The 23984-nt window shown below is 43.3% G+C and overlaps 3 protein-coding genes across 7 annotated transcripts in view; 2 read left to right on the forward strand and 1 right to left on the reverse strand.

Annotated features, from left to right (window-relative positions):
* Positions 1-133: 133 nt before the first annotated feature.
* On the reverse strand, positions 134-6294 carry LOC117743943. Of its 4 annotated transcripts, none has more exons than XM_034551930.1 (3): positions 5983-6294; positions 2213-4615; positions 134-1610 (listed from the first exon to the last, which is right to left on the reverse strand). In XM_034551930.1, the coding sequence occupies exons 2-3, from the start codon at positions 4569-4571 to the stop codon at positions 943-945; spliced, it is 3027 nt and encodes a 1008-aa protein (XP_034407821.1). In that variant the 5' UTR covers positions 4572-4615; positions 5983-6294; the 3' UTR covers positions 134-942. The 4 variants fall into 4 exon arrangements, with proteins under 4 accessions (XP_034407821.1, XP_034407818.1, XP_034407820.1 ...); XM_034551927.1 differs by having other exon boundaries at positions 5756-6294; XM_034551929.1 differs by having other exon boundaries at positions 5720-6294.
* ccnj (cyclin J) lies at positions 6066-13161 on the forward strand. 2 transcript variants are annotated; one of them, XM_034551932.1, is made up of 6 exons: positions 6066-9390; positions 9604-9695; positions 10235-10445; positions 10536-10835; positions 11688-11847; positions 12096-13161. In XM_034551932.1, exons 2-6 carry the CDS (start codon positions 9627-9629, stop codon positions 12460-12462), a joined length of 1107 nt encoding a protein of 368 aa, XP_034407823.1. In that variant the 5' UTR covers positions 6066-9390; positions 9604-9626; the 3' UTR covers positions 12463-13161. The 2 variants fall into 2 exon arrangements, with proteins under 2 accessions (XP_034407823.1, XP_034407822.1); XM_034551931.1 differs by having other exon boundaries at positions 6066-7859; positions 8060-9390; positions 10235-10835.
* A 4730-nt stretch (positions 13162-17891) lies between these two features.
* The window catches only part of btaf1 (BTAF1 RNA polymerase II, B-TFIID transcription factor-associated), a 22097-nt gene continuing 16004 nt past the window's right edge, over positions 17892-23984 (forward strand). Inside the window, exons 1-5 of the mRNA XM_034551732.1 lie at positions 17892-18339; positions 19395-19518; positions 19864-19978; positions 21131-21274; positions 23430-23629. Coding sequence (XP_034407623.1) covers positions 18326-18339; positions 19395-19518; positions 19864-19978; positions 21131-21274; positions 23430-23629 — 597 coding nt within the window. The 5' untranslated portion in view covers positions 17892-18325. The remainder of the gene's footprint in view (positions 18340-19394; positions 19519-19863; positions 19979-21130; positions 21275-23429; positions 23630-23984) is intronic.

Below are 23984 nucleotides of genomic sequence, written 5' to 3' on the forward strand. Positions count from 1 at the left end.
CGTCAAAAGCTTGGGCTTGATAAAAGTGAGGTAATGGGAAATATAAATCCTGCTTTCATAGTGCAATTAAAAGATAACGTTATCATTTCAAGTCAAAAGAGGAAACTCATTGGAGGAAAATAACAAGAAAACATGATCACTGAGGCCTGATTCTGCCTCAAAAAGCACAGGTTTAATTCTTTTTTTCCCTCTCCATTTAAATTAATTGCATCTTCAGGGACATCTGCTTGATAAAATATACCTCTTAAACTATTATTCTAACATAATTTGAAAATGTATATAAACATTTATATTTTTACAATGAAACTGATTCTTCCAGTGGCCCAAAGGCAAAAACCCATAAAGATAAAGCGTATAAAGGCTAAACTTAAGAGTCATAAATAAATGTTGAATAAAAACATTTATTTATGACTTATTTATGTCTTTTTTTCTCTTGGTTTTTTTTCGGTTTTGTTTATCTGAAACACAGTTTTTGGTATATCTGAATAACTTTGTGGGTCTCTGTGTCCCGTTCCAAAACAAATACGACAGCTAGCACACTGTAGAGCCTACCTGTACATAAACTGATTCATAGAGTTCAGATGGTATGGCAAATATACATATTACAGTGTTTTATAAAATATTCCATATGACAGTGTACTGAAATCCTCTTAAATAAAACTATTGCGTATACAAACGATACAAAAGAACTAACTCAGCGACGCCACGTTCTCGCGGCTTTACAGATAATCACTAATGTACAAAGAGTTTGTGTCGGGCGCCTCCATCGGGCAGAGAGACAATGGGTAAAAGTTTACCCTGAGAATGAACCTTCCAGAAGGCGCGACAAGGATTTGATTTAAGACTTAAAAAAAAAAGAAAGAAGAAAAAAAAAAGGAGGACTGGTTCCATTATTCTTTTGTCATATTACAAAAGTAATTTTCCAGTCGTATGTTTGCTTTTTCATCCAGTGTGCACGACATTTAAAGAGTTTTCACAGTTTGGCTTTCTCCACTCCATCAGATGTCGCTGCCGATGGTCTGTCCACATTTCCCGACATGCAAAGAGCCTGCCGCAAAACCAGCAGCGGAACGTGGCCGCCGCCGCCTCCTCTCCACCAGGTGAGGCCGCATCAACCACTTCATACTTCTTCCTGCTCAACCGCCGAAGTTTCAGTTTCAACAGGAACCTCTCCTGTACGGCACTTTTGGCGCACGCCACAGAGTCCGTCGGGTCCCTCGCCTTGCCACACGCGGCGGTGAGGGCACTGGCAGTTCTCCGTGACAGCACGACCTTCTGCACCTCCCCTCTGTACCGGTTGATGACCTCCATGATCCTGGCGACCTCGGGAATGCAGGCGTCTGGATGATTCAGCACCACAACGGGCTGGTCCCCCGCAGGACGCTTCACCGGCTGAGATGGACTTATGGCGACTAACTTCAGGGTCCTCTCCAGATGTTTCGGGAGCAGCTGCCACTGATGCCCAGAGGTTGGCGAGGGCCCCTGTTGGATGTTGCTGAGGAGATCCGGGCAGGAGCCAGCGGGCAGATCTCCATCTCTGGCCCCTGCGACACCCAGTTCCCCGCACTCTGCAGAGAGAACGAGGATTACCTCTTCAGAGTGTACCTCTCCTGCAAGACAAAAGGTCCATTGAAGGTAAAAAATAAAATAACTAATTACGTAGCATGGGGAGGGGGCAATATTCAACAGACAAACATTTAAGAGAAAAACACTTGCATTAAAGTGGCAAATTTACCAGAAAAAAACAATTATAAAGTCATGAATGTGTGTTCAGAGTGGCATCCTCTGAATGGTTGGGTTTTAGTTTTAGCTGTGCTGAAATAAAAAAAATAGAGGTTGCTCTTCTCTACTTTCATGTACAATATTAGTATGCATTTATGGTCCTAAAAGAAGACAGAAAGAATAGAAAATAAATAATTTCTTTCAGGAATACTATGACTACTACTAAGAGCATCACTACTATTTTCTCGTGAATTTATGACTTTATAAACTCAAATAAATTTTGCCACTTTAATTCTGAGATTCTTTGAAATATGACCCCCTGCACCATAATTATTATATATTTATTTTACTTTTGATGGCTCTAAAACTCTGTCGTAGATTGGCGTGCTATTTGATGTAAATGTAAACCAAGCAATCAAATGTCAAGAAATTGCCATTGCATGTTATATTGAATATAACCATAATTGGAAAAAATAATTTGCCGTCTTACCCTGCGCCGTAATAATAGATATGGAAACTGGTGAGGACTTGGTGGAACCGCTGGAAGGACCCACTCCATCGGCAGCTGAGCTCATCCCATCGTCCGAATCCCGGCGGTCCATGCTGTGCGCCAATGTTGGGCGCCGTGCGTCCTCGGGACACGCCTCCACCACGGGACACGCCTCCACCTGGGGACACGCTTCCACCTGGGGACACGCCTCCACCACGGGACACACCTCCACCACGGGACACGCCTCCACCACGGGACACACCTCCACCACGGGACACGCCTCCACCACGGTGCCCACCACACTAGCCGAACGGCTTTCGACGACTTCTGCTACCGAACGCTCCGGGGACTTCTCTGCGTTGCTGGGCGCCTCTCGACTTGTCGCCAGCGAGCAATGGAGCGCAGGGGCTTCAGTTCCGTCCGGGCTGGGAGTTCCCAGCGACTTTGCGGTGCGTCCGGGGGTGAGCCCTTCCCCTGGCTTCGACCGTGGACTGGAAGTTATGGCTTCAGAGAGGTCGTCCAGGTCAGTGTAGGTAGCTTTGGTCCATTCCTCCTGGTGTGCTTTGACTGTTGGCACGTCCTGGAGAATCTGCGCCGCCTCCTCCAACGCTGTATGAGGGCATGGCAGTCTAGGGCAGTCCCCCGCCGTTCCACTTCCTGATGGAGACAGAGAGCTTTGTGACAGCCACTGCTTCTCCTTCACCGGATTCTTCTTCAACACTATCTTTAAGGCCAGCCCTGATGACCTTTTACCAGCCCTTTTGGATCTTGCCGTTCTTTTCCGTCTTCGCCGCTTACTTTTTGGTGTAACTTTATGAACAGGTGTCTGCTCTCGACTCTCGTTTGACAACTTCAGCTCACTGGAGATACCGATCCCACCCTGTTGCGTTGGTCCCTCGGGTGTTTTTCCATGCTCCTCCATTTCCTGGTCACCCTTTAGTTCCAGACTCTCTCCATTCTCCTGCATGTGAGTGCACTCAGACGGCTCACTCTGGGCGGGCAGCGACATGTCCTTGTTTCGTTTGGTTTCATTTGGCGGACACGCCATACGCTCGCTCAAATTTGATTCACAGCCATTTTGGTCGACGACGCGAGGGGCATTGTCCGGGGAACTTTCAAGAGCACTGGTTTCATTGTCCGACGGTGTCATTACTTTTAATCTTTTGGCGTACTTGGCACCATTCTGAGCCACGGTTATCTTGTTCTTGACGGTCAGGACGTTGAGGTCCGGTAAGTTCGCCGCGATGACGTTATCCGACTTTGGGTTAGCGTTCATGTCTTGAGGGACATTCGACAAAACGGTCTTCAGGGCCTTGGTCCATTTCTGGTCGCCGGTCACCCCGGCGACAGATTTCATCAGGAACTGCTGAGTCTCTTCGAGTGTTGTTCGCGGATCTGACAGATGGCAGTACTTATCAAGGAACTCTCTCCCTGGCAGAGAAAGGCAGTCCTGTGTCAGCCAGCACATCTCCCTCACTGCACTTCTTGTTAACCTGGGCTTCACTTTTGGTATTGGGTCATTTGGTTTCATTGCTAAGGAGCCGCCAACCTCCTCCTCCTCCTCACCCTTCTTCTTCTTCTTCCTCTGATTACCATTCTGGCATACATGGACAGCTTTAACGTGCTTCGCGATCAACCATTTCTGAGACGCCTCAAAGCCACAGTGCTGACAACGCAACGCCTGGGTGCTCGTCTTAGGCCCAAAATTCTTGCCCTTCGTGTAAGGCGAAAGACACTTAGCTCCCTCCAGGCCCAAATTATGTGCGTACGTGTGCTCCATAAACACTGCGGCAATGCCTGTGGAGAATTTTGGACACATTGCGCACGAATACTTGCCGCTGTGGCTGTGACAAGCGGCCAGGTGTGCGCTGAGCTCCGGCCACGTGCGCGCAACGTCATCACGGCAAATGCTGCAACTTGAAAAAGTATCCTTGTGGCTCAGCAGATGAATCTGAAGGTAGGAGAACTCGTGTGTACTGAAAGTGCACGCGTGACAGGCAAAAACTGGCGAGCTCCCTCTATGGTTCTCCTCAAAGTGTCTCACCAGGTCTTTGGGAACGTACTCCAAGTTGTCCCGACACTGAGAGCACGCAAACCTGAGTGTGTTGCCGCCACCGTTGTCGTCGTCCTGACTCCGCTGCGCTTCCTTGAGGGGCTTCTGCAACGAAGGCCACACTGTGCTCTGCTCCCACTCCCCCGCCATCTTCTTTGGTCCATGCTTATCTGCACATTGCATACTTGGAGGCTCAACGGCAGTTTTCCTGAGGTGAGGCCGTTTGTGCCAATCTCTAGTCCTCTTGTTGACACCTCGCGTATTATCTCCCCCAGAGGTGGCTGTGGAAATATCCACTGAATCCATGTTTTGTTTGGTTGTTGTTGTTGTTCTTATTATTTTTCAGGTTTCTGAAACAACAACACAAAAGGATTGTCCAAAAAATTAAACATGAACAATACAGCTTCAAAGCCAATGAAACAGATCCGAGAGCGATTTCTGTCTACGCCATGGGTTTTTGTACTGTTTGGATTTGGGTTACGGGTGGGAAACTACCGGCCTGGGACACCTTCAATTTTGGAGCGGGTCCGAATCAGATTAGTTTCGCAGCGCTCTCCTGATGGCCCTTTTTTGTTTGTTTACAAATGTACTTTTGTTATTAAATGCTTTCACACACACAAAAACAGCCCTTGCTGTGACCTACCCGGGGGGATTGCTGTCTCATCACTTCACAGTGGACGTGGACACCCCCCCCCCCCCCCCCCCCCCCCCGCCCCCGCGCTTAAAGAGGAGCTGCGTTCACGGTCCTACTCAACATGTTATTAATGTCGAGTCCACCTGTTGCTGGCAAGGGTTCAAAACGCCTGCGCGCGGTTATTAATTTGTTACACTCAATATCGGGTGTAAAACAACGAATCAACAGCCATCTGCACTTTAACTCACCTGCCCACACAAATAATTGCAAACTCGCTTGCAACACAGATAAACGGCGCCACGGTGGGAGGCGATGTTTTTATAAAAAACTAACCAAAGCACCAATTTATTAAAAAAAAGAAGAGTAAGGCTCGCGGTGAAACTTCTTAGGTGATACATTAATCGGTGAATCCTTCGGCCATTGTACAGTTTGACTTGACTACAACAAAGTAGATGAGACCTGCTTTTGTAACGAGTCGCGGCCGCCCTGGGAATTGCGAAGCGACGATTAAAAAAAAAAAGAACTATCCCACTGTATTACCACGAAAGCTCTTCTACCTTCCGCGTGACAAAAACCCGCGTTGTTGCAGCGTCGTCGTGCTGAAACGTGCTTTATTTAAAGCTTTTTGTTCGTCGTGAAACAACGTTTTTAGTGATTTGAATTAACGTGACGCGACGAGAGCTTACAAAGACGAGATAACTTGGAAGAATAAAGAGCGTGGCGACAAAAGTTTGCGGCCGGACGTTTTTTGGTTTGTTTTTTAAAAACCTTGCATCGAGTTGCTAGTGCAGATGGACCCACCGGGTGGTATCGATGTTACCGTAAAAGCTCCGGCGTAGTTGTCCCGTTGTTTTACCTTTTTTTCTTTTGTGGAGAGCTTGACAGCTCAGCGAGTGGCAGCCATGATGGTTTCATACGGGGATTACAGCCTCTGAGCTGCTTTTAGCCTTTAGCCTGGAGCCTCCGACGGAGAGCCGCGCTTGTCCCGGGCCTTCTGCTGAGCGCCGACACCGAGCCGTTCCAACGCAAACACTGCTCTCCGTATGTTCATGTGGGGATTTATTCATATGGGGAAGAACTCACCTCTGTCAACATTAGGGGGAACTATACACCCCCCCCCCTAAAATGGTACAAAGTTAACATCAACTGGGAGCTACATCCGTCAAATGAATTGTGAATGTAAAAAAAAAAAAGAAAATGGTCCCCACAATCCTCGTGATAGATAGTGGAGAGAGTGTTATGTTGTGTCTCCTTGTAAATAAAAGCGGCCTGGCAAGCCGTTTGTTGCCCTCTACCTGCACTGTGTCAGATTCAGATGTTAGGACCAGATGTGCCCATTTCAGTACAGAAGACGTTAAGCTATTAAATCGTTATGCAGAAGCTTGAGTGAAAACACACGCGGATCAGCCTCTGAACATAAGGCACTTAAAAGTCATTTGAGTGAGATTAGAGGCTCCTGATTAAAAAAGGGGATGGACATATATTTAGTTTTGTACAATTTAAATCTATAAATTATGTAAAATCTCTGATCAGTCTGCAGTCCTTATTTCAGTTTTTGTCAAAATATAGCCGTATTCCATAATCACAAATTAAGTGAGCAGAGAAAACTGAGAGAAGAAACTGGGTGGGAGAGAAGTTAGTTAAACAAAGGAGCAATGACAACAAACATATTTGATTTCCCCTTTTCAAGCTCAGTTAGTTTGCTGATTCTCAAGCATGTGCTGTGTTGCTATACTGAATTTACAGTAATTAATAATAACAATAATACCCATTATCTGGCAAAACACTTAGGAACCCTCAGGGGTTGTCATACAGTTCACAAATCACATAAACATACAATGACAGGCTCTTCGAATTTGTAACATTTTATTTCCATAAAAAAAGATAACATATTAGAAATAAAGCAAGCTAGTTTAGAGTATTTTTATCAGTTTTTTTACATTACATCTACTGTAGCCTACCACTGACATCATTTTTCTATGATAATGATAGATTTGGAGATGGAGCCCATTGGACAACGCCTAGGTGATAGCTGTTAAAAATTAACAAAGCTGGGAGTCACAAACACCGACTTGATTATTCTGAGGGCGTGGCAACTCAAAACAGTTGAGAACCACTGTTTTAGAGTCATGTGGTAAGTCAGTTTAATGTGTCATTTGTACTTACTTCTACTGCTCACATGGCCCCAAAGATAACATGCACATGTCACTTCTTGTACTAGTAAAAAATGACTATGCATATGGACTCGGTTTGTCGTTAAATCTTATGTGAGACTCCACATGGGCAGAGTGACCTTTGTGCTGCCAACAACTTGCAACAGAGACCTCCCCAAAAAAGGTAAGGTATAAAGATGAACAGTTGTGTCATCAAAGACTATAAATCAATGGTTCACATTAAGAAACCGGGTGAGTCATTCGAGATCTTTTACCGTCACCAACGCAACTGAGCAGAATATTTCATATATAACATAAAACAAACCCAAAAGATTGTGTTCCTCGCATGTGCAAACTCCGAGGAGGATGACACACAGCCAGTACTGATCCAGTGTAATATCAATAACTGACACGCCGCTTGCATCCCCTACTTCCTTTATGGAGAAAGCCGAGCAGTGGGTTGTCCACATTTATGTGCAAGTCAATGGGCTGCCCTCCACTCAGGGCTCTGCATGACACCAGCGGGGAGAAAAGCACAGCCACCTTTTCCCTCCCCTCCACGCAGGGTGCCATTTGTTCGGCCCATTGAGGACGAGACGACCCACCACCTCGACTGCTTCTGCCACCGAGCAGTCAGCATTACCAATCCTCTTAAGACCCCATCCCCCCACCTCACCCCTCCCTGCATGCATGCAGCCACAATCCCTGGACTGCTCTATTTTGTTATTATCTAAGCACCACATGGAACCACTATGATGTCTTTGCACCAGAGTGCTCCCTACAGAACATTACAGGCTTGAAGAGAAGGTAAGTTTTTGCTCTAGAAAAAAAGACAGGGCAGCCATTGTAACACCGATGTCACTTCGACCTATTTGGGTCAAATTGAACTGTGCTATGCTGCGCTGCGCTGCTGGGGCAAACTGACCCACTTTGAATTTGTACCACACAAAAAATGACTCAGTGACCCAGACACACGTGTGTTCTTTTTTTCTTCTCCCTTTTGACAGATTTGGACCATGTTATATTCAATGCACGCAACATGTATGTGAGTTGCAGTCCGTTACAAAAGTTTTTTTTTTCACTTTGTACTTTGGGGAAACAGATATACTCTCACCATTGTCATGATGAGATGAGCTGAGGGATGCTCAGGGTGCCTCAGGGTTAATGCGAGAGAACAAGGCAAATGGGGACAGTGACAGATGTTTTTTTTCCAAATGACATGTACTAAAGATAAGATATCAATTAAAAACAATGGGATGTCTACAGCCTCACACCCAAAGCTTGTGTCAGTTTATTCCAGGATAGTCATTATTTAACAATCAAGGTATGGTGTGGCTGAGCTTGAACCTTAATAAAAGAATATATATATATATATATACTGTATATAAGACGTATAATCAGGCCTAGGGTAAATCCCTGCCATTCACTATGTTCTGTGGACCCCAGGAAGATAAGCGTTTATGTTTATCACATCCTACAAAATATAACTTGACATCAAATTGCAGAGAATAGAGTATAGAGATGTTACTTTTCCGTGGATTTTATTTCCACATAGTCCTAAAAAGTCCCAAAATGTCCCAGTTTCATTTGATATCTTACATTCTATTCTATGGAATTGCAGTGCAGAAAGAAGGCCTACCAGTGAACTGTTTGATTTGACACCATCACCACAATTTTAAAACCCTGAGTCTCTCACACACAACCATTTAACGGGTGACGTCAGTAAATCCTTGAGGGCTCAGGGTTTAAAGCCTTAGGGGGGAGGGGGGCATTGGGATTGAGCCTGCGTCCTCACCAGTTCTAATTCCCCATGGTTGGCTTCTGGCTGCATCGGGCCAGTTGATTGGATGTTGGCGACAGGGGGATGCTTTCAAGTGTTAATCGGAAACGTTGTACTTTTGACCCAAAAAAAACGAACTTTCTGTTTGAAAGTGAGATTCTACCAAAACTGAGAAAACCATTTTCAACAACGAATCAAGTGGGCACGACGGCATTTGCAACTGAGTGGCATAGACAAGATTGAACCGTGGTAATATGTGACATCAATGTAGTCTTATAGCAAACAATGTTAACCATAAACATCTGTTTTACCACAAGTACCCCCTACACTTTTTCCAACACAACTGTACGGCTTTTTGTTGGTCGTCCCTGCGCACGCAACTTGAAATGAGTGTTTCCGGGAGCACTCGAACGCAACAGGGGGTGCTCGCTGAACTCGTGCTGAGCCAAACAGCCTCACAGACTACAACAATGACGAGTGCGAGCATGTCCGGCTAGTTTGAATCGAAGGTGTACTTCAGTGAAACTGCCGGTTATATCTCCCGCATGTTCACATTGGGTGAGTCTCCACGTTTTTAATTTGAGAGTTTATGAAACCACGACCAACGACAGCCGGTCGGTCCCGGTGCACCCGTCACTTTGTGATCCACTAACTTGAACTGCTGTTGCATGTCACTGCAGCGGGTTCAGATGCTGAGTTTTTTCCTCACATGCGCAGACCACCATCACGTACTCGTTGACTGACTGCCCCCTCGCGTGTTTTGCCTTGCAGGGGTTGCCAAAGCACTGTGATAAATGGAGCTAGAGGACCAATGGTGGAAAGGACAACTCGCTGCAGACATTTACCAGGCGCTACGATACAAAGTGAGTGAGTGAGTGAGACACAGGCACTTCAGTGATGGCTGCCAGAAAAGACACATTTGAGCAACAAATGAAATAAGTATTTTTCTTTGTTTTAATCTTGTGTCATACCTACATTTGTATGCATGTCATCTTGTTTGTTTGTTTATATATGCCAACCCCTCATGAATCTGTATTCTGTTGGATAATTTTTTTTCGGCAGATAAGAAAAATCGGCTGTGTCATTTCTAAAATTAAAATAAATACTTTTTTTAATAAGAATCATCTAAATATTATTATTTGCTTTTGTATTTATTTTTTACTGTGCACACAATGTGTGGTGAGAACGTCAGGGAAATAAAATTGCAAAAACTAAAAGTGAAAGCCATTGTTTTTGTCAAGCACACTAAATTGTCTTGTTGCTTACCAGCCAACTCTACATCAGCCCATACCAACCTATCAATCTTGCTCCAGTGTGTGTGCATAGAGTATATTTTTGCATGTGGATACATATTATTACCATGGGGTAAAACCAAACCGAGTCTGACGTCTTGTCTTAACAGGAGCTCAAGTTGCCATCCTACAAAGGCCAGTCCCCTCAGCTCAACTTGAGGCGATACTTTGCAGACCTCATAGCCATCGTCAGCAACCGCTTCCGTCTGTGTCCCGCAGCCAGACACCTGGGGGTCTACTTGCTGGACCTCTTCATGGACCGCTACGACGTCACAGTGCAGCAGCTTCACATGGTCTCCCTCTCGTGTCTTCTTTTGGCCAGTAAGTTTGCATACACAAAAAACACACACTGCTGTTTTCTGGCCTTGCATGGCCTTTGTGATGTTTTTTGCAACTCTTCTAACACTGTAGGTAAATTTGAGGAAAGGGAGGACCGGGTGCCCAAGCTGGAGACCCTGAACAGCCTGGGCTGCATGAGCTCCATGAACCTGGTCCTGACTAAGCAGGGTTTACTTCACATGGAGCTGCTTCTATTGGAAACCTTCCAGTGGAACCTGTACCTCCCTACGGCCGCTCATTTCATAGAGTACTACCTGTCTATTGCCGTCCACGAGGGAGACCTCCATGACGGCTGGCCAATGACCTGTCTGTCGAAGACCAAACTGTACATGGCCAAGTATGCCGATTACTTCCTGGAGGTTTCCTTGCAAGGCGAGTTGCATTCGATAAGGCCTTTTGATCTTTTAGTCTGACAGGTGGTCAAGTGGCCATCGATGTAGGATTAGAATGTGGTCCTTGAAGCAGTTCATTCGGGTCACAAAGTTGAAGAAAAGTTCTGTTTCACTCAATTTATATCAAAAGAAACAATGGCAATTTTAGAGTGTATAGAAATGACGTCATTTTTATTCAACAGTCATGTCTCACGGCAGGCAGACAACCTGTGTGAAAGAAAGAAATATTATGCAGATTATTTTAAAGCAAAAAAATGACTTCCTTTTCATAATCTTAACATTTTGCAATGGGAAATGCAGGATCTACCCAACAAATGTACTCTCAGCTGTTTTTTATTTTTTATTTTCTTTATTTCATAATTTAATATAATAAATTAATTTATGATTTAATACATTTAAATGTGTGACTTGGAGCTCAACCACAACAAATCACATGATTCCCACAAGGGTCAAAACAAGAGCTAATCTGCTATGCTAGTTCGCCTTAGCAGGATTTAAGCTAGTTTTTTTGTGTTATTTTTCATGGTTGGAATTCATGAAGAATTTACTTTGTGTGGAATAACAAACTGATTACCAAGATGTTGGTTCAGCAAAATTGAATTTTTTTTTTTCCAATAACTGACAACCATAAATGGAGTTGTAGCTTTAGCTGAGGCTAGATGTGTCCATCTCACTAGTTGCTTTCCATTTTTGGTATAGCACTCTTGTTGTTAGCTGTCTGTCTTTATGTGGCAAGGAGCCCTCATAGCTCTTTTCATAGAAATGTTAATGACATAATATTACATATGAAAAGACAAACGTTAAACTAAGCGGTTTTCTTATCCTCCCTCAGATCACGGGTTCTTGTGTTTTTCCCCCTCACTGGTGTCCGCTGCGTGCGTGGTCACCTCCCGCCTCGTTCTCCACCTGTCCCCAACATGGCCGCCACGACTGCAGCACCTCACCGGCTACACGTGGGAGAACCTGGTCCCGTGTGCCGAGAAGCTACTCATGTATATATAATCCGTCTGATGGCTCAGATGATGCTGAATTTGTGTACATGCTTACTGTATTTCAACAACAACAAAAAACGTATGCCGTCTGACAACACATGCTGCCGCATTGCACAAAAACAACAGGACCTGGCACACAGTAGCTCACACATTTCACGCTCCGCATTCAACAAGTCAGTGCTCACCTCGGCAGATCTTTTGACTCCTCAGCAGTGCAACCCTTTGTTCCTATTTCATTTTTTTCCTAGTGCACATGACGGTGATGTCAAAGAGGCCAACAAGCAGAAGTGCCAGCAGCCCGGCCAGCAGCAGCAGCAGCAGCAGCAGCAGCAGCAGGGCCAGGCAGTGTACCACGGTTCAGGCCAGACGGGCACCATGGCCCAGTACCTGCACCGGCCCAGCATGCAGTATCCCCAGCAGGCTCCGCCGCAGCCGGGCCTGGCCCATAACCACAGGCCCACCTCCTACCTCAGCCACTCCGCCACCGGCCTGCAGTCTCCCAATGTCAACGCGCAGGCCATCGGTGCCTCGCAGGATCCAAAGTCCAGCATTCCCAACAGGGCTTACCAAGTCAGCATGCACTACACCTGCGCTGCCCCGTGCTTCGACAGATGATGGACTTTCTCAGGATGTAGTCCTTTTTTTTTTTTTTTTTCGGGAGGAAGACTTAAGAGATGGTGATCTGTTTCTCTTGAACATAATGCAATGCACCAAAGAAGAAAAAAGTGTTTTTAATTTGGAGAGACTTGATCAGATTGGTACTGCACTTTGACCCACAAGGTGTACGCAACGTGCAATATGCATGCTCTGCAGTCATTGTCTGGGTAAAGCCTGCGTTAGGATTTCTGTTTGTTTGAGATATCGGGTATAAATGTTGTCGCGAGGTGGGCTAGAGGCAGAGTTTGCACCACTGTACCCACTAATGTTGCTGTATAATTTAGCTACAGACCAAAAGTCTTTTATTTATTTGAGCCAAATTACCTCAAAAGTATTGAATGTACGAAATACCTCATGCCTTTAGCCTTTAAGTTTAAGGCCAGTTACAAAAAAGGGACTTGGTTTGTGGTTGAGATTGGAGAGCACAGTTTTTGGAGGTGTTCTGTTCCTCAAACTTTTCCTTTTTCCTTTTCTTTTTTTTTTTTTTTTGTGTGATGAGTGTCGTTCTTTAAACTGAGGGAAATAAAGTCTCCTAGATGTCACAATTTGTTTGCGGAGAAAACGGTTGCGCTTCTCTGCACCGAGGATTTCAGTCAGTGCTGTGCACTTCTATGATAGTTTTAAATAAAATACAAATCTGTGTTGGTTGGACTGCGATTTTTGTCCTGTTGACTTCTTTGATGCTACCTAAAAATGATCTCAATTGAAAACCTGAGACAAACAAACATGACTGCCAGAACTTCTTTGACAGGAAAGACACAAGCCTCGCTGATACTGAGAAGCAAGATCGACTCAGTGAGCACCGTAACCTGTTTTTCTTAAATCCGGTCCTACAAGTGGAACAAATTGTATATAACAACCTCTCAATATCATGTTGTCCGATACAACACCACTATGATCTCGGAAAGACATATATTGTAATTGCATTAGATTGTATAGGTGTGCCTAATAAAGTGCCCCCCTCCTCCTGATTCTACATCTAATGGGCAGCTTCCAGGTAATCGTCAGAAGATTGGAAAAGTAGGTATGTTGCAGGTGTTTTTGTACGCCTGTCATTTTGGAAGTTAAAAACAAATACATTCTTGTTCAGCAGGTGAGACTTATGACTCGTGAACCAGCAGTAACCGCAGCCAGTTAATTAAAAGAAATTACAAAAATGTAATATCCAGACCATCTCAATGTTTTGTTGAACAGAGAGTGAAGTTTGCCCGAGGGCTGACCGTGGTCTGCAACGTCCCCGGTGTCATTCCCCAGCTCTCTCTTTCCCCTAATTTCCTGTTATTTCCACCGCTGGCTTGCCAATAAAGACAACAAATATCCACAAAGCGTAAAAGCAATGCATCATAAATGACAACTGAAAAAGGAGAAAACATCCTACCAATAGTTTTATTTCTGGTGAAATGGCGATCTGCGGTCTGCAGAGGGCACTGTGTGCCACACTTCTGTTCATCTCTGTGGCCTCGCAGCTCTGTTATAATATTCCTGCACGTGGGCTGTCTCAGAAGTGTGCATTTCAACACTTGTCTCAGGTCTGGTGATAAAAAGGGATGTACAGAGATTCCACTCGATCTCATTCTTGTCTTCTAGGCTCCGCACAAAAAGAAAAAGAAAAATATATTCGTTCCCTAGTACATTAACATTGTGTTCCTCTGGCGTGACATCAGTGGGAAAAAAGAAGGTTCTTTAGAAGGTCTTTAGTTACATAACATGCAAAGTCATTTGTTTACTCTTCCGCTCCTCGCGTGGCCATGCTTTTTAAAAAAGGGTCTTGATAGTTTTCCAATAAAGTTGCTTCCTGCTTTAAAAGTATGTGGTCAGTTATGACGGAAACGTCTGATCTCCACACACATCACGGTTGCGGCAGAGCCACTGAAATAGCATTGGCTGATTGGCTGCCGAGCTTTCTGTTGAAGCAGATTGATAAACCCCGGTGGTGGGGACCGAAGTCCTCTCGCTTTTTAACTAAATTAGCGGCGGCCTCTTTTCTGCTGGTATTGGTTTGGTGGCCCAAGATGTTATGACTTCACCAAGGCATTTAGAGTAATGAAGGAACACTACGATGAACAGCAATGGAGGTGTTGAAGCCTTCCCAACAGGCAGCACGAGATTATTGAAACCAAGTTCAGGAGAAACGCTGTAAAAGATCAAACACTTTTCCCGTGGTGGCTAAATTATTGAAACTGAAAAAAGCCAACCAACCACCCACCTGTCCATCTGTTACCCCACCAATGCAATAACAAAAATTATACAACTATGAATACATTGTGAAAAATATATAAACGAAACACTAATTTGTGACATTATTTATTTTAGATATCATTAAAATGCAACTCCTCATTACAGAATGTTATCTCATCATTCTTCTTATTTTCTATAACGATATGACTCATAAATGCGGCTTTAGAAAAATACTTTATTTCAAGCTGGCATTGTCCAGTGACACTGGTTATTTCAAGTCACTTGTCATTACAGTGGTGTTGTCAGAGTCCCCTCAGGTTTGTGCCCTGCTTCTTAAGCTAGCAAGGTCAAGCAAGGTCAACCATTGCTACCAAGGTCTGCCAGCTAACACTAGTTCCTGTTAGCCAGAGCGACAACGGTGCCAAAGTAGTTCTGACTCAAGCTGCAGTAAACGGGGGACCTATAGCTTCACTTTTCATTCTCCCAGCTTAACTGCACATGCTACCTGCCTAGCTGACTAACTAGCTGAGCGAGGTTTTGAGCTTGGTTTTATTACTCATCATCAAAGTGAACAGACAGTGGTGGCCCTGGCCAACGGGAAGGCCACCACTGTCTGTGGGTTAGGGGTTAGGGTTACCCTAACTCTAACCCTCACAAGCCTACCCTAGGTAGCATTAGCTGAGCCTTGTAAAAAAGATAAAGTAAAAAAGTTAAAGAGATTTTACGTTAATTACCGCATCTTTGTAATTCGCTGTGTTTATTTACAGTACAGCCCGCAGTCTCTAATTGGTTGAGTCGAAACTTTAGCACTGTTATCGCTCTGGCTAACAGGAGCTAACAAGGCTACATTTAAATTAAAAGAGCAGGGCTAACACTCTTGGCTGAAAGGTGGTCCTGCAAATACAATATAAGCATGAAATAAAAGTGTTGTTGTGGCAGAGGGGGAATGCGAATATAAAATATAAACTGTAAAAAGGCATTTTCAAATAAAAATGTAAGCACATTTAAAAGGAGATGAGGAGGCCCGAAATGTCACACAATAGCAACATGCTGTTTGGGTTGATGATGATTGCAGATTTCATTTGACAGGCGTCCGTATGTTTTATGATCAGCTCCCAGTCATATATTATATACCTATATCTCTGTTTCGCTTGTATTCCCGTTCCCTGCCTGTTGAAAATGTGGTGCAGATTAGTGCGAGTTAGTGCGATGTTAGTGGTCAAAATAAAACTCAACAACTTAACATTGTGTTTTATTTCCACAAATTCTGATTCCGAACATGTGTCTATTTTTAAACATGTTTTTCTGCCCTAAAAACACAGTTCAGCCTCAAAATATATGAGTAGCTTCTGTAGCTTGTGCTCCCAGGCATCAGTGGCACCTGATCTTTGCCTTTTCACCAATACTCTGCTGCTGTACTGAACTAATATTTGCTCTGAAAGCAGGGAGAATATTTCCAACTGCTTTACATCTGCAGTACAATACTGCAGTCTGGAACAAGTGTATTCCATATATGGTCGTTATTTTGAGTCAGGAAATGTCTGAAAAAAGTAAAGTCTTCCAAATTAACCTCCCTTTGTTTCACTTTAAATAACATATTTGTAAATAGCATACTGATCATTTAATAATACTACACTCAGAACAACTTCCACCGTGCTTTGTAACCTGTTCAGACTCAATACTTTGCAGAGTTAAAAAGAGGATTTACTCTAGTCTAAACGGGAACGTAGCACTCCAAACTGCACTGACCTGTGTTTATTTTAGACGTTGCATAACTATGTTTCATAACAATGTTTCATAACCAAAACTCAGAAAACAGACAGGATGCTCATTATGTGATAAAGTAATTGATAATTCAAATCCTATGCAGCCGCTTTATGCAGAAGCTTTAGCGAGCTTTCGTAACGCCATGTGTGAAACTCTTTTCCACTTCAGAACTGGTCTCTCTTTTGTTGTTTGATCACTCAATATGGAGTTGACCGGTATGCTCATTAGAAATAGATAAAGGCTGTGACATAAAAGTCTTCCGTGTAAAAGACCATGAGACATTATGAGGTCGGACTGAGAAAGGTCACCCGTGAAGTTAAGTATTTTCCATTTCCTTCTTGCATTGTAAAACATTTCAACTATGATCAAACAACTCATATACACAGCAACTGTACATCAAACCCTTCCTTGTGTTTCTTCTATGCTCCTGTAGTTGGTGGAAAACCTTGTGCTGCGTCATACTGCTGTGGTGATGAAAGGGGTTTGATAAACTCCAATGAGTATATCAAACAATCTGCAAAACATCCGGTAAAACCTGACAGCAATCAGTAAAATTAGAATTTTACTGATTTATATACTTAGCTAATGTTGAGATCACAGTTCAGAGGATGTGGATGTGGGTTATATATTTTTTCAATCCAATCAAATCAAATGTTGTGTCATCAAAATAATGGCTATATTTCATATCTGCAGTCAGACAGAGGGGTCATGTGGGTCATGCTTCAAGGAAGTATGTAAGATCTGATAAACTATAAAAAAATAGATGTATATGGCGTATGTATGCTAGCTGTGTGTGATTGTGTCTGATAGGTGCACTAACAGACACAGTGTAAGTGCTAGTACAATCATATACATATGTCATTTGCATATTGTAAATACCAAAAAAGTGTGAGTTTGTCTGAAACACCAAGCATGATTAACCTTTGCTGAATGCCAAATGCCAAATGATTCATTATACATAATAATTATTAGAAATGTTAATTTTTTCTTTCCTATTCTTAAGTAAAATCTATGGCAAAGGACGCCCTGTTTAAAATTGACAAGGTAACCATTGGCATTTCAGGACAGCACAGGAATCATTGACAAGTTTAACTGTAAGTAACGTCAGCAAATACAATCAAATATAGTGGAAATGCATGCCCACTTATGTAACATTAAAACCAAGATTATTTGATTGGATTTTAGAAGCACATCCAGTTCATGAAAATTATATAGCTTGCTGTATGAGCATAAACAATTACAACACAAATCAGTTGGTGCTATTCTGTTTGGTTTCCGATCAAATAGAGCCACGAAGGACGCAACAATGTATCTAACATTATTGAGAACTATCCCTTTTCGATTTTTTTTCTTTCCGTTCGTTTCCCCTTTTAACGTGCATTTTGATTGGCTCTCCAATATGCTTCTAGCCAATCAGCCTCCGCCCGCTGTGGAGGAAGGAATAAATGCAAGATGGCTCCTCATATAAAAACAGTCTTCTGGGTCGCCCTCAGCGTGCTTCAAAATAACTCTTTATACCTTATTAGGTTGAAATATTTATCCGCGAAAGGTTCCGAGGGGTAACGTCAGCTATAGATTGGTGTACTTATGGTATTCGGCGATATTTCATGTGCGAAGATACCGAAGAGACAAGGGGGACAACTTTGTAGCCATGAATTGGTGGTGAACTCCCTCCGTTCGGAAGACAGAGTCGGGCTGGTCGGGAGCGCGCCGCCTGGGCCTCGGCTAGCTAGCGACAGCTGCTAACTAGCTAATGACTTCATCTAACTGCTGTTATCTGCCGCATTGTAAGCCATTAAACAGCGGGGGAGAACGCGCCACAGTTTACTGGTGGCCTGTTGAATGTGGGGCGAGGAAGGCCGTACAATAAGTGGCCATGGCTGTATCAAGGTAAGCCTTGACTGCCTCGCCGGACCCTGTTTTATTTGTTTTATCCCTCCAAACCAATTAACGCTCGCGAGCTAACCTGCTAATACGCGTTGGCTTTTTATTTGGCCAAGAACGGAGCGGCGACGGCCGACTAATATTAGCCAGCGAGCTAACGCGGTGTAGCGTAATAGTGCAAAAACACATCCTAGTCACTGTTCGCTGGCACATAACTCAATTAGGAACAGCGTTTACTGCAGGTGCGACGTGTCGGTTAACTATACAATTAAATACAAAATGATAATTTCAAGTTTTAGTGACTCGCGGACCACTGCTGATGCTCCTGTAAACGGGGTTCCGTTATAATGGTGTAACGTAATTGGTGAAGTTGGGTTCAGGAAGGCCAGTTTTGCGAAACCCGAGAGTTCGTTATTGGCGATCTGTAGAGTTCTATTGATGAAGGGTAACTTGAACAGGAACACTGTACAAACAAACACGTCAACGTGCAGGTGCTTGCAGCCAGTCATCGACGCTGAAGTGTGGTTACTTTTTGAAAACCTGTTAGAGATTATGCTGCTTCTGTTCTTTTAACAGTGTTTTTGGATGTTTACTTGGCAGGTTTTTGTCACAGTGATTGTTATGAAAATGGGCTTACTTTTTGCATAGCAAAGCGAACTCCTTTTTGGAGTTCAGCCTAAGTATTAGTGGTACCTCTAATCCACTTTTTTTAATGGGCTGCTAATTAACTCAGTGAAAGACCAGGTTCATTACACAGGTTACCTTGGTGCAAAGCCAAACTGGGACTGGGTAATATGGGAGGGGTGGAAATCAAATATAATATTATTGTCCAATTACCTCTCATTGATATTGGTGCATTTACATCATGTGATTTATTTTGATTTTGATAAATCATAAGTACTGTGGCTATAATGACTAAGTGTATTTTAGAAGTGGTCCTTGCACATGAGAGCACCAACCATTTGAGAAGAGGAACCGGCGTGTTTGTTCAGTGCTGCACATTGTGCATGGTCAGTAAAGTTTCCGTTGACTTTGTTTTGTTTATTGTCACCTGTCTTTAGACTAGATCGTTTGTTTATCTTGCTTGACACCGGGACAACACCAGTAACCAGGAAAGCAGCAGCCCAGCAGCTTGGAGAAGTGGTCAAACTCCACCCACATGAACTCAATAACCTCCTATCAAAGGTGTGTTTGATGGCTCAGTCCAAACTGTTTTTTATGATCCTCTATAAGATAATGTCATCCTGGGCATATTAGACTGTCCTTGCGCTCAAATTTGAGGAATATTGATCGTGTCCAACAGTGTAATTCCTGCTGAGCTGGATGTGCCATGGTAGCACCTGGATTGAATTGTATATGTTATTCTCACTGTAACTGTAAAAAACAACTTCTTAACAAAGGCTACACACGGCAAGGGCCCAGTTTCTGTTTTGTGTTTGTCTTTTTAGTCTCTTTCCTTCTTTTATAGGTTGTACAATTTTAATTGTTGTTGTAGCCTACATTTTAAATGTATTTTCTCTCTATTACCAGGTTTTGACCTACCTAAGAAGTCCCAACTGGGACACTCGAATAGCAGCAGGCCAAGCTGTTGAGGCCATTGTAAAGAATATTCCTGAGTGGGACCCGACGCCCAAGCCTAAAGAAGGTGAGCGATTTCTGTCATTTGAGTGCTTCTAAAGGGATATTTCAGATTTATTTTTAAATGGGCTTGTGTGAGGTACATTGGTATGGGTGCATCCCCATTTTGGAGAGGCAGGCAGCGTTACTGCACTGCTGTGAACGAGGGAACAAGACACCGGGAAAAAAAAATGCCTACCTAAAAAGATTGATATCATTTTCGGTGGATGCAATGTTTCTGAAAGGGAACTGAACGTAAGGTGAAACTTATCTGTACTGTTTTTGTCAATAGTCTTGTGGCTCCAGGGCTAACTGATACTGTGCAGGTGTTGCTCTTCAAATGCATAATACCTTCTATTGGTTAAGATGCCCTGTACAGTAGGCCCTCACACTAAATCAATCTTAATAATCTTACATTATTATCTAAAGTATAGTCCCAAACTAATCTATCGCTGTGTTTTTAAGAAAAGTTCACATGATAAAAATCAGGAAAACGTTTGCCTTCTTTTGTTTGATAAACAATATAGTGATGTAATGACGAATATAGCAATGAAGTGATTCAAGTATGCACCTTTTTTGGCTTGACCGAGCCCAGTTATTCCACTGTCTCAGCAGGGTAAATCCTCACTTATTATATTTCAGTGCAACCAAACAGTGTGGGAATTTGTTTCTGTTTTTCACTTTACTGTATGATTTATAGAAATGTATGTTTTTGGAGCGATTTTAAGTTGCTGAACAGCTACAGCGCATTAGCCGTAACGTCTCCAGTTTGATTCCAGCAAGGGACCCTTTATTGCATGCTGTTCCCTCGCTCTCTACCTCGTCTCCTGTCAATTCTCCTATAAAGGCAAAAATACGGCCGTATGTATGTATGTATGTATGGATGGATGGATGGAGTAGGCACCTGTATTGAGTGCATCCGAAAGAAGGGTTTGTAACGATTCTGCTTCTTGACATTAACAATAACATTCTCTTTTCGATGACCATGTGTCAATGTAAGGCCTCCAGTTTCAGCTCCCTCCATTGTGTAGGCCATTAAAAGAAAAAATATAAAAAAAGGCCAGTTTCGTTGGCTGGAAAACAGATTGATGGAAGGCGTTAGTGTGGACGTCATATCTGATTCAATAAGTATTTAGAGGGACAATTGTGCTGTTCTGAGACTCCTGGTTCTTTCCTGTAGAGTCCAGTGAAGACTTGTCTCCAGAAGACTCCTCTTGTGACCGGTTGAGTTTCTACCACTTTGACATCTCCCGCCTTCTCAAACACGGGGCCTCTCTGCTGGGATCCGCGGGGGCCGAGTTTGAGCTGCAGGATGACGCAACTGGTTTGTAATGGTTCTCTTTTGTGTATGTAGCAATAACTTCCAGGCGGTTGCGCTCTTGATTAACTTGCATGCAAATCGAGGGGAAAAGGATACATTGTTACTGTGTTCATTCTTTGTGACCTGTGGCAAGTTAATCCATGAATATTTAGTTATTGATTAGTCTTTGTAGGACCCAGACCACTGGGCAGCTTTAGATGTGAGTGACTGACTTTGAGCTAATTAGAATATTTTGAGTCTGTACTTTCCAAACTGCCCTTTTAAAAAAAATATTTTACTTGAGGAAAAATAATTCAGATTTGACCTTTTTTGTTTGCTAAACAAATGTTTTGAACCAAATTTACTCCCATTAATTAAATCCCACTCTTTAGTCCAGTAAAATGGTTGACTACAACATCATATCTGAGGTTGATTCTGACACAAATGCCACACAATAAACTGGGACACTTAGCCATGAATTTGAGGGAAAGCTGCTAATCTTTTTAAAATGCTTTTCCCTCTTAGAAGACTAATCAGTGGTTTTTGCGCTGAGGATTCTTTAATTGAATAACCCTTTTCATGTCCGTTTTAATACTGAATTACTTACTTTCAAAACGCTTATGAGCAATATTAAAAGTGGCACTTTAAGTTTTTGTAGAGAAATCAACTAATTAAATAGTGGATCAAATTGTATTGTGACCAATTGAGAATTTCTTTGGTTGAGGACAGCCCTAATATTTGGATGGTCATTTAAAGTCCTGCGCTCTGTTATTTTATCCGTCATTGCTCTCTGTGAACGGATTCAATTTCTGGTTCAAAAGTTTCAGGAGCTGTTCGGCAATGTTCCAGTATACATTTGTGACCCCAGCATGTGTGCCTCCTAGCTGCATTTAATTCAGTTTATTTTGTATAATTCAGTTTATTTTGTATAGCCCAAAATTACAAATTTGCCTCCGAGGGCTATACAATCTACCCTGTCCCAGGACCTCACATCGGATCAGGAAAAACCCTTTCACGTGGGAAAACAGGAAGAAACCTTCAGAAGAGCAACAGAGGAGGATCCCTCTCCCCGGATGGACAGAAGCAATAGATGTCATGTGTACAGAATGAACAGAGTTACAACACATTAAATGAATGACAACTTATGAATGAGTAGTAGGCATGGACCACAATCCAGATTCCCACACCATGTAAACAGGAGGAGGGGGGCATCAGCAGGTCCACGGAGGCAGGAGGCCGACCCATTAGGCAGGAGGCACAAAGGAGGCAGGGCCAATGAGGAAGGAGGCCAGATGCAGGGGCAAGGGGGCAGGAGCCAGGACCGGCTCCAGACACAGTCGAGAAGTCACAAAGACTCGGGGGGGGGGGGGGGGGGGGGGGGGTAGTAATGTTACTAATGTGCAAGGAAGAGACTTGAATTCGTCCATAAGGAGAGAGGAGCTCAGTGTATCCTAAAATGTCCGCCAGCAGCCTAGGCCTATAGCAGCATATCAAGGGACTGGACTAGGACAAACTCGATTCAACCCTAACTATAAGCGCTGTTAAAGAGGAAAGTCTTAAATGAGGTGACTGTTTGGACCCCGGACTGAAACTGAAGGCTCTGGCTCCCATCATACTTTTTCGGATTCTAGGAACCATAGCCTTCATTTTAAATGTGATTCTTGATTTAGCTCCCGAATGCCTCACATAGCTACAATGTACTTGCTTTTCATGCTTTAGAGCAGGGGACACTAACCTTTTAACCAAGAATGGACTCTTAAATGTTTGTTATTCTCGCAACCAGTTCTAAATCAGGGTCTCACGTTCAGTGAAAGCAGTGATGTGAAACGCCACTACAACACAAGGCACAGATTTTTTGAGGAAACATACTGACTCATCCATAATTAACAAGGCACAAAATAAATATAATCTAAAGAGCCCAATATTATCAGAATCCTGACGCATGAATTAACTGCCCAACAATGATGTTAACAGAGTAGAAATGAGATAAAAGAAGTGGTTTAACTACAGATAAAGTCCCTGCACACACTTCTCTTTTTAGATGACAATAATACAATATCTTGGCTCTGTTCCAGACCTTTGCATTAGACTATTGTCTCTAACTGGACCTCGCTGAATTTTAGTTGAATATCTCTGCTCTAGAGTTTTACCCTGTCATTTACATTTTTTTTTTTCTCAGGTGAGATTGACCCTAAAGAACGTCTGGCCCGCCAGAGAAAGCTCCTTCAGAAGAAGCTGGGTCTGGACATGGGCGCCGCTATCGGCATCGACACCGAGGAGCTGTTCAACGATGAGGACCTGGACTGCACCTGCCAACCCAGTGGGCTTAGAGCTCATGGAAGCAAAGGCACAGCTGGATCCAGCTCCCACAACCACCTGGTGGGTCTCATTTAAAACCAGTTACCTCTTTGATTCGGCAGAATCATGAGGAGGCACTGTGTCCCTTTGGGTCCATACTGCTCTTACTGCAAGCTTTAGTCGTGGATGGACTATGAAGTTTGAAAAAAGGTCAAGATTCTCAGAAATTTGAGGCAGGAAATGGGCACCTGTTTTTGCTGCTTCTGCCAGCAGTTGAATGTTGCTGTGCAGTGCCAATTTCATAAAAAACCAAGCTGATTGAGTCGTCTTCTCTTTGGCCTGGAAAAAATCAAATAAATGAATCATTCCTTTCTCTGCCTCATGATTCCGTCCTTGGTATTTAACATTTTTCTGCTTCCAGTTTGTCTTGGATCTT

Source organism: Cyclopterus lumpus, chromosome 15, assembly GCF_009769545.1.
Source record: "Cyclopterus lumpus isolate fCycLum1 chromosome 15, fCycLum1.pri, whole genome shotgun sequence".
NCBI lineage: Eukaryota > Metazoa > Chordata > Actinopteri > Perciformes > Cyclopteridae > Cyclopterus > Cyclopterus lumpus.